This window comes from Phycodurus eques, chromosome 17 (assembly GCF_024500275.1).
Source record: "Phycodurus eques isolate BA_2022a chromosome 17, UOR_Pequ_1.1, whole genome shotgun sequence".
In the NCBI taxonomy this organism is placed as follows: domain Eukaryota; kingdom Metazoa; phylum Chordata; class Actinopteri; order Syngnathiformes; family Syngnathidae; genus Phycodurus; species Phycodurus eques.
In genome coordinates this window covers 12,767,832-12,778,684 of record NC_084541.1, presented here as the reverse complement: position 1 = coordinate 12,778,684, position 10,853 = coordinate 12,767,832, and the positions used below count along the sequence as shown (strand labels likewise).

The 10,853-nt window shown below is 41.7% G+C and overlaps 1 protein-coding gene across 1 annotated transcript in view; it reads left to right on the top strand.

Moving 5' to 3' along the window:
• LOC133416366 (alpha-1A adrenergic receptor-like) overlaps positions 1-9,824 on the top strand; it is a 10,283-nt gene extending 459 nt beyond the window's left edge. The window contains exons 2-5 of the mRNA XM_061703218.1: positions 2,852-3,103; positions 4,416-4,812; positions 8,719-8,840; positions 9,519-9,824. Of these exons, the coding sequence (XP_061559202.1) occupies positions 2,852-3,103; positions 4,416-4,812; positions 8,719-8,840; positions 9,519-9,824 (1,077 nt within the window). The remainder of the gene's footprint in view (positions 1-2,851; positions 3,104-4,415; positions 4,813-8,718; positions 8,841-9,518) is intronic.
• Positions 9,825-10,853: the final 1,029 nt, after the last annotated feature.

Below are 10,853 nucleotides of genomic sequence, written 5' to 3'. Positions count from 1 at the left end.
AAAATAAAATAAAAAGACTATACTTAAATAATGATTCCATTAAAATGTATTGCACATACAATTACAAAGTTAACCTGAATAAATGTTTCAAAACAATATTTAAACACAACTGAAATTTACTCAACAAACGTACTGTAGTGGATTTGAAAATAAGTTTAAGCCACTGTGACATTATGTAGTAATTCAATACTGCGAGGGGGGGATAATACTTAATGATTCAATTAAAATATATATCATATAAAGTTAAAAAATCCACCTAAATAAATGTTTGAAAAGAAACACTTCTAAAAGATAGCATGTAAATGTGTTGTACTTAAGTTAAACACAACTGACCTGTACAGAACAAATGCACTGTACTGAATTGAAAAATAAAGTTCAAACAAATACATAACATATTCTGAACAATTTGAACATTGAATTAAGTGATTTCCACTAACCACTCGGGTGAGCCTGCATGTCGTGTGTACCACTTGTGGCACTCGTACCACACTTTGAAAATCCCTCCCCAATAAAAAACATTTTGCACTTAATTTCATACAACAGAAGTTGGTTGTCTTTTCAAATAGTGGGAGAGGGAACCCTGCAAACATTGGTTGGACAGTGAAAAAAAAACCTAGAAAAATATATCTAATGCAAACAACAAAAGGAAAATAGTTTTGCTTTAAAACTTCCAAATTACTACATCCATCCATCCATCCATTTTCTGAGCCGCTTCTCCACACGAGGGTCGCGGGCGTGCTGGAGCCTATCCCAGCTATCATCGGGCAGGAGGCGGGGTACACCCAGAACTGGTTGCCAGCCAATCGCAGGGCAAATACAAACAAACAACCATTCACACTCACAGTCATGCCTACGGGCAATTTAGAGTCTCCAATTAATGCATGTTTTTGGGATGTGGGAGGAAACCGGAGTGCCCGGAGAAAACATGCAAACTCCACACAGGCGGGGCCGGGGATTGAACCCCGGTCCTCAGAACTGTGAGGCTGACGCTCTAACCAGTCGCCCACTGTGCCACCTTACTACCTCCAATTGTTTTTTTTTGTTTTTAAATTTGTTTTTAAATTAAACCGTAGCTCAGAATGTAGCTTACCCCCCCCCCCCCCCCCCTAAATTTCTACAGCAGCCTGTCGAAGGAGTAGCGCAACTAATTAGGCCTGATTTTGATAATTGTGTACTTTATTTATTACATTATTTATTTAAAAATATTATATCATTATTTTAGTTTTTATAATATTCTATTTTGGAATCCTGATTTAAAAAAAATTATAACTATTTTCAAATTATTATTACAACAACAAACTGTTGCGGCAGGAGGGCAGCTAATTGGGCCTGAATTTATTGCGCCCTCTTGTGGCCTATTGGAGGCGTTGTTGAGTCACTCTTTACAAGTTTGCTCTCAATTTTCGTCTTCAGTGAACTAAAATACATGTTTTTGGAATGTGGAAGGAAGTGAGAGTACCCAGATAAATATCACACAAGCATGGGAAGAACATACAAACTCCACACAGGAAGGCCCTAAGACTTCAACCTGTTGCCCTTACAGATAAAAATGTAGGATTATTTTTGCACTGTCTGGAAGGGAACTTCGGTGATCCTCCACGGCTGGGCCACAATATTTCTACACCCCCACACTCTTGCCTCTTAGTATGTCGCAGTGCAGTTGCAAACCACAGCCAACTGCAACCACACTAACTGAAGCCGCCAGTAGCAATGAATAAGACCATGCACTCCATTTTCGATGTCGTAGCCTCGTAATGATCATCACACTTTGATGCCATACGCCACCCAGATTACATGACGTAGGCGAAAAAAATAATCTTTGCAATTATGGAGTCAACCATCTGTCTAGGATACCTTCTTCATATTGGGGCTCATTTGGGCCGCTTTCCAAGTAGGAGTCCGTCGAGCCTTGGAATTCAACCAAAATGGCTGCTTTAAAACAAAATGGTTGACTTTCTGTTCAATATCAAGCGTGTCTCCTTGAGACTTTTGCATGTGTCCTGTTATGATTGATATGTCCACCCAATTTTGTGTTAGTCGGTGAAACTGCTGTTGTTTTTTTATTTTAATTGTTTTTAACTTTCCAGGGCACTATTGAGTGATTTTGGGAGGGTTGTTTGGGACCCCTAAAATACATGATTTTTGACCAGGATACATATGCTTACAAAAATTGGCTGGTTTTTGGGGCATGTTCAGGCCCCTGTACGGGTATTAGCCGAACCACATAACTTTGCCTGACATAAATCCGCTAGATTAAACACAATGTTAAAAACCACAGACGGGCTACGAAACTAGCATCAATGTTGCAGTACGGCTAAACCTTTAAATAACTTATTTTAACACAAGCGGTAGTCACACTTGCAGAAAGACAATATAACAATACTTCCAGGCATATATTCTTTATAGTATGCGATAAACAACATCGCAGCTTTGTTGCAACAGTCGGCTTATATGTTTCATCATCAAATGTACTTGTAGTATGTCTGTATGTATGATGCTGCCCCCTAGTAGACAAGACATGCACACTGACACAAAATGGCCATTGAATTAATGCATGAAATAATGATGCACAAACTGTTTTAAAGCTTTACATTTCACGTGATTGTTGTTACTATAAGTTTTTGTAATGTAAAATAATATATAGCGCTGTTATTAACAAACATTACAAAACATTTTGTTGGTGTTTTTTGGGCAACTGGAAGGTATCAATGCCATTTCCATTCATTTCAACGGGGAAAAGATGACTTGACATACGAGTGTTTTGAGATACAAGTGTGATCACAGAATGAATTAAACTTGTCAATGTACCACTGCAATAGTTAAACAACTTTCCACCGTCCTATGTATGCAGATTCTGGACTACTGGGTGTTCGGCCGCATCTTCTGCGACATTTGGGCCGCGGTGGACGTCCTGTGCTGCACGGCGTCCATCATGTCGCTGTGCGTCATTTCCATCGACCGCTACATCGGCGTCCGTTACCCACTGCAGTACCCGGTCATTGTGACGGAGAAGCGCGCACTGCTCGCCATGCTGGGCGTCTGGATCCTGGCCATTGTCATCTCCATCGGACCGCTGCTCGGATGGAAGCAGCCGCCGTCGCAGGTGAGTATATCCCTCCCAAACACAACTCTCTGCAGTTTCTTGTGAGTTTTTCACAATACGAGCCGTTGTTCGGCTGATGTTCTTAATTTGACCTGTGAGTATTTTTTTTTTTTAATTTACTATGAGCGGTGTAGTTTATTTCGTTCGGTGGCCATGCTCGTAACGCAAAACACTCATATGGAAATGTCATTAATGTGTTCCAGCCCCACATTGTTCTGCAGCTGGTGTGCACGCCTTGGCCACCAGGGGGCAGTATAATACAGACATGGTCACACAAACAAAAGAAGAGTTGTACAACTAAGTTACTCAACGAGCTGCAGTCATATTTGTCATTTTTCACAATGGAAAAAAATAGATATCTGTGAGTATTGTTATACTGTCTGTCTCGATGTATTGCACCAAAATGGTTATGACACCATGACATACTATCTATCATCCTTGTCGTCTATGGTGTTTTGCACGGTGACAGTCAACTTCACCTGGGGGTGGCAATAAACAGCTTGAAGCCTCTTTTTTTGAAGCAATGTTCGCTATCTGCCAAACTGCTGCTTGTTGTGAAGTGAGTCGAGTCGAGTGCAGAGCCGCCATACAGTGCGCAGATCTTACATTTTTGCTTCAGAGGCAGAGTAAAGAGTCGGCTAAGCAACAGCTAATATCTCGAAACGGGTCACTCGTAAGTCAAGGTACCATTGTAGAAAAAAAGGTGGTACTGAGACCGTATTAACAAATTCATTTTTTGAGGTTGTTTTCTAACCTGCAAAGCAAAAAACAATACTGGTTCATGAATGTCTGTACAAGCTGAATGGGTAGTAAAATCGAATAGGGTCTGAGGTTTAACCATTGTGAAATTCAGCACAATAATGTGCAGTTGTAATCCTTTGGTAAACACTTTTTAATAGGTTCAATAATTTTAATCGAGGTGGAGTTCAGATGATAAAGCTCATTTTTAACACACAAAAAAAGATTACTTGAAACAAAGAAGTATTTAACCATACAATACTCACAGAAAGATAGGGATATTGGGCTTTCTGGTGAAATTTCTGGATGAACCTAAATTCCACTTTAACTTCTTTATAGATGAATTTTAATTTGAGCCTTTGAACTTTGTTTTTAAGTCCAACCGTTCCATGTTACAGTACTTTTTGCACAACTTCTCTAACAAGGAGCTGAACAACAAAATTCACAACAGGTTTTTTTTTTTGTTTGTTTGTTTTTTTTGTTTTGTTTTTTAAATCCATGAATGAACCAAGGCATTCCGGACACAACTATTTGTACACAGCATTGAGTCTAACCTTCTCAATCCCTCCCGCAGGATGACATGGAGTGCGTGATCACACAGGAGCCGTTCTACGCCCTCTTCTCGTCGCTGGGCTCCTTCTACATCCCGCTGGCCGTCATCCTCGCCATGTACTGTCGCGTCTACGTGGTGGCAAAGCGCACCACCAAGAACCTGGAGGCAGGTGTGATGAAGGAGCGGCAGCAGGACTCCAACGAGCTCACCCTCAGGATCCACTGCCGGAACCAGCAGATCCAGGACCTGTGCGCCACCTCCAAGACCGGAGGCGGAGGGGCGACCTCGGCCGGACGCAGCACGTTGACCGTCAAACTGCTCAAGTTCTCCAGGGAGAAGAAAGCAGCCAAGACGCTGGGCGTGGTGGTGGGCATGTTCATCCTGTGCTGGTTGCCCTTCTTCCTGGCTCTTCCGATCAGTACGTACCTCTCATCTTCAATACTGACCGTCCCAATGTTAAACAGTGAAGCCCTGTTAATAGTGAAAAAATGCAGGGAATTGAAGCCTTCCGAAAATGGTTTGCAATTAACTATAGATACCACAAGATAGCTGCAAAGGACGACTTTTGTCTAAATGAAGCTTCTCAATGGACTTCAAATTGTTTCCCTGGCATCAAGATGCCACCCTATGCCACTAGAGCAATACCGGCATTGCATTGTGACTTTTTCAGTAAATAACAGATTACAGGTTAAAAATTAAATCTGCGAAGAGGCGCATTCGAGAATGCCAAACCGTGAATATGCAGGGAGTCACTCTAATAATGTAGTTTTTTTTATAAGGTTTTAATTAGTTTTTAGTAGTTTTTATTTTCAGAAAATGCTTGGTTTTAGTTTAGATTTTATTAGTTTTAGTATTACATTTTTGTAATATTTGGTATTTGTCAGGTGCAAGATAAAAAAAGATCACTTTTTCAATGACATACTGTCTAATAAAAACTCACCAAAAGAGTTAAGAAACCAAAAACCTTCAGTGCCAAAATAAGCAATTCTAAAAGCATATGATATAAATAGGTTATTAGAAAAACAAAGGACATTTTTTGCTATAGTATAGTTCATTTAAATTAGTTTCAGGAACAGTCAATGCAGTTTCAGTTGTTATCATGTTATTTTAAACTCTCGTTTTCAATTTTTATTTTACTTGAGAATGTTTTTTCAGTTCTTTGTTATTTCGTTCATTTTCGTTAACTCTATTATACTGTAACCCTGGTCCATCAATCTGATAAATTGTTGGAGTTACACACCACGCAATGCAATTTGATGGGCCGAGCGCAAACAAAACACCAGCTAAATAGTAGCGAGGAGTAAACATAAAATGTTATTTCTTCAATCATATTTTTGTGCTAAATGCAAACAACAACTAAAATAACTCTAGAAATGTCCCTCACACTCAGATGATGTGCTGAAATGACACCCCAACAGTTTATGACAAAATACATTATCATACTGTATGTCATATTCATATTTATTCAACGCTCGGACGCTTAAAATTGGTTTATAGCTACGCTCTGACCTCTGCAGCGGTTTAAGTGCTGAGTCGGTCTGCTGGTGCCTCGTTTCTGCTGAGTCGTGAACTGCACTTCAGGCTCAATAAAATTGCACTCTGGATTTAAAAAAAAAAAAAAAGACAAAAAAGTTTCCACTATCAAGAAAAAAAACTCATTTTAATTTACAGCAGCATTAACAAAGCATCTTTGGCATGGCTGTTTTTACGACTTGAAGTCAACTGGAGTTTCAGGCAGATCTCTGTGATGCTAATTTTGAGATGCAGTAAACATCCATCGATCCATTTCCTGAGCCGCTTAGCCGCACTAGGGTCTCGAGAGTGCTGGAGCCTATCCCAGCTATCATAGTGCAGGAGGCGGGTTACACCCTGAACTGGTTGCCAGCCAATCGCAGGGCACATGCAAACAAACAACCATTCACACCTACGGGCAATTTGAAGTCTCCAATTCATGCCTGTTTTTGGGATGAGGGAGGAAACCGGAGTGCCCGGAGAAAACCTATGCAGGCATACCCTAAATATATCCAAATAAATGTTTACTACTAAATGTTTCCGACTGGTTAGAGCGTCAGTCTCACAGTTCTGAGGACCCGGGTTCAATCCCCGGCCCTGCCTGTGTGGAGTTTGCATGTTCTCCCCGTGCCTGCGTGGCTTTTCTCCGGGCACTCCGGTTTCTGCCCACATCCCAAAAACATGCATGGTAGCTTAATTGACAACTCTAAATTGCCCGTAGGTGTGAATGTGAGTGCGAATGGTTGTTTGTTTGTATGTGCCCTGCAATTGGCTGGCAACCAGTTCAGGGTGTACCCCGCCTCCTGCCCGATGACAGCTGGGATGGGCTCCAGCACGCCGTGACCCTAGTGAGGAGAAGCGGCTCAGAAAATGGATGAATGGATATCTAGGGCAGGCAGAATAGTGTGTAGTGTTTACCACGTCTGCCTCACAGTCTAGAGGTTCTGGGATCGAAGCTCGGCCTCCCTGTGTAGAGTTTGCATGCTCCCCATTGCTTGTGTGGCTTTTCTCTGGGCACTCCCTCCCACGTTTAAAAAAAACATACTTGTTAGGTTCACTGAAGATGTTCAACTGATCATGGGTGTGAATACTCATTTGTCTATATGTGTATCCCACTTCTCTCACCAAAATTTTGCTAGAATATGCTCCAGCTCAGCCATTATCCTAATGAGGACAAGCGGTATACAAAATGGATGGACATATAGTATATTTAAGGGCACTGTTAACATTGTACAGTACATTTCCAAATAGCCCTTTGTGTAGAGTGGTCACAGACAGTGTTTACATGGAAGACAAGGCTGGAACCCCAAACTGAAGCGAAAATAGAACTTCCTGTGTGAGAGGAAAGAAATGGCCAAACTTGGGTTAGTATGACAGTGATGCATCATGGGAAGATGATGCCACAACACTTGTTATGGTGGCGGACAGCTGGTTTTTGCACCGGCGATCGTCATATATAGTCACAGATAGCAGGCGGAGATACAGGATGGCCTTACAAGTCCATTTTGGAGGAGAACAAATTCATCTCACAGGAGATCTGTTATCTAGGGAAAATAAAATGGCGATCCGCGGCAAATCCCGGCCGATCCTTGGAAATCCCACGAGAGCCTCTGACATGAGGAGGACCTGCCTCACGTGGGGGTCACGAAGAGATTTAGACCTGACTACTAACATCCAAACTGGATGAAGCTGAGAAGCTCCTTAGGGATGATGATGATGATGATGGCAAATGCTGCCCCTTGGTGGCGAGCACTCTTTCTTGCAGCACTTTCCAGTTTTCCATGCTTCTCAAGGTACCACCGGTACTGGAACATAGCATATGGCAGCTAGCCAGTTGGCTAACATTATAGTCTACATCTTCCCTCAGTGCTCCTTCTTGTTTAACAAATGGACTCAAATGTGACATCAATCTCAGGGGATCCAAATAGATCCAAATCTTGTATTCACAAAAATCAGCTTAATACCAACTCCGGCTGAGAGTCCTATCAAGACAACCAACCGAAATGGGAGCTGTTGTGGAAAAAAAAACAAAAAAAAAACTTGTTCTCTTAGAGAATACCTGAACCAAATTACTTGAAGACAACGTTGTTGGCGCAGTCCATTATATTTGCAAAAAGGGCAGACAATTTCACATAGAGACACGGAGCATCTCGAAGGTCTAGCCAAAAGGGGCTATCGAAGTTGGATTTTTATACCTTCCTACATGCAAATGATCCGATCAATATACAACCCAGCTTTTTTGGAACGTGTTGCAGCCATAAAATTCTAAGTTAATGATTATTTGCTAAAAACAATCAACTTTATCAGTTTGAACATTAAATATCTTGTCTTTGTAGTGTATTCAATTCAATATAGGGTGAACATGATTGATATGCAAATTATTGTATTCTGTTTTTATTTATGTTTAACACAACGTCTCAACTTCATTGGAATTGGGGTTGTACTTACTACATACAGACAGGCGGTCAAAAAAAAAAATAACAGGGTGGTCAAAGAAATAAATAACGGCAGTCTCAAAGCCGGGTTGAGGGGTTCCTTTCTCTCGTGAGAATGCATGCAGTCCGCTTCTCACCTGGACCTTTCGCAGTCGTTCTTGAGCAGACGGACTGTAATCACTTCCTGTGTGACTTGTGAAATTTTCCATTGAAGAACAAAATAAAAGAAGTGCACTGTAGAAAAGTGTAAACTTGCTGAGCTTTAAGGTACTCAACCTTTAATGTACCACCCAAAGTCCAGAGAAGGCGGCATTTACCGGAATGTTATTTCATGTTCATATAACACCTCTCCATAACTTGATTCATGTTTGTTTTAGGCTCTTTTAACAGAAACCTGCGCCCTCCCGAAACCTTCTTTAGGGTCATTTTCTGGCTGGGCTACTTCAACAGCTGCCTGAACCCCATCATCTATCCCTGCTACAGCCGCGAGTTTAAGCAGGTATGAAGCCAATTTGGGTGTTTTTTCTCTTTTCTGTGCACCAAATTATCCATCTACTGGTCTGAAAACTAGTGATTGGGCATCCCTTTTGTAGAAAACTATCAATATGGACATACTGTATGATGAAACTGAAATTAACTCACTTTACATTAAGCAGCAGTTTGGCAGATAGTGAACAATTAAAAAAAATAATAATAAAGAGGCTTCAAGCTGTTTAATGCCACCCCGTTGAAGTTTACTGTGAAACTAAACATAAAACAAAGAATCAATAAGTCTATTTTAAACAACCACATAGCCTCCACTGCGAAAACATAATGGGAAATTCCACCGACACGGGCTAATGAATAGTGTATATGTGGAGGTGCTTTAACCCCTTTAAGCAATAGATATTTGAACATAAATAGTGAAGCAACACAAGTACACAGAAAATATAACAATAGTCACAGGAATATATTCTTTATCCTATGCGAAGAATGAATGATGAAGGTTTTTTATGGTCTCACTGTAAAAATTGCAGATTTTCATCTATTGAGGGTCGGTCTGTAATCCAAATCTCCCGCGATAAAAGGATGTTTACTGTATTTGATGCTGGTGTATTGACCAATAGTACTGTTCATTGTGTTACTAGTAGTCATTCAACTTAAACATAGTTACAGACATCCTCCTCCGTGCCTGCAGGCCTTCATCCGGATCCTCCGCTGCCGTTGGAAGCGGAAGCGCCAGGGCTGGCAGGCGTACTACAACTACCGCTGCCAGCAGGGCTCCAACAACTCGTCCTACCTGAACGGCAGCCAACAGACGCTGTCCTCCGTCGGCCACAGCCCCCGATGCGTCGCCCCCAAGGGCCACCCGCCGCATTGGTCGTCCTCCTCCAACAACCGTAACCTCCTCCCGGGATCGGACGCACGAGGACGGGAGCTCGGCCCGGCGTCCCCGCTCGCCAAGGAAGCTGGCGGGCGAGACAGGGGTGTGAAAAAGCCGTAAAATACAGAGAATGCACAGTTCAGTATTAGTATTCAGACTCAGATGGATAGACCTGTGGCCACTGTGGATGTTAAACACCTACACAGAGGGGAAAAAAACTGTTTACATCCTTGGACATCACATTGGCTGCTTTGAAACTGTTTCGATTGACCTTCCATCGCACAAGTGTAGTGTATTTTGTTGTGACCATATTTATTAACAGGCAGGCGGTGGAGTGGTCGCCCTGCAAACCTGAAGGCCGTGGGTTCGATCACCAGTCAACGTTTTCTTCTGTGCCTCTGTCAATGATTGGGTGAATCATTGACTCGCAATTACAAGTTTGACTCTGGCCTTCCCGTGTGGAGTTGACTTGAGTCGTTGGCTTTTTTTTTTTTTGCCTAAGCGTGGCCCGGGATTGACTGGCGACCAGTCCGGGATGTACCCTGCTTCTCTCACCAAAAGTCAGCTAGTACGAGTACCACCTCACCCCTTATGAGAACAAGTGTTATAGACAGGTATGGAAGAGTGGATTTTACATTGTAAAAGCATCTACCTTGGAGGGTAGGAGGTGAAGCATATTTGATGAAAAAAAAAAATGATCGCCATGAAACACTGTACAGCCACTTTTCTGCTGACCTCCTTGGCTTATCTCACACAGTCCAAAAACTATTTTTTTTTTTTTTTAAAAGAGCACTGTGATTGACTGGTGATCTGCGCAGAGGTGACCTCGCCCCAGCTGCACATGGCATAAGTGAAGTGAATAATAGCTGGATGAGCCACTCAAAGTATTATTGAAATATACAGGGGACGGCGGGTTGCGATATGGACTAAAAGCTCACGCTTGCATAAAAACTATTTTTTTCTGAAGAGCAAGCCACTGGATCTCTGATGACAACATAGAGACACGTATACTATATAGTTTGGGTTGTCTTAAAACTGTGAAACAGATTTCATTTATCAGTTTTTCTTCTTGTATATGAAATCAGTTATATTTTAATCACTTGAATGTCGGTTTTCTTCCTTGCCTGTTTTCCTTCATACACATTAAAA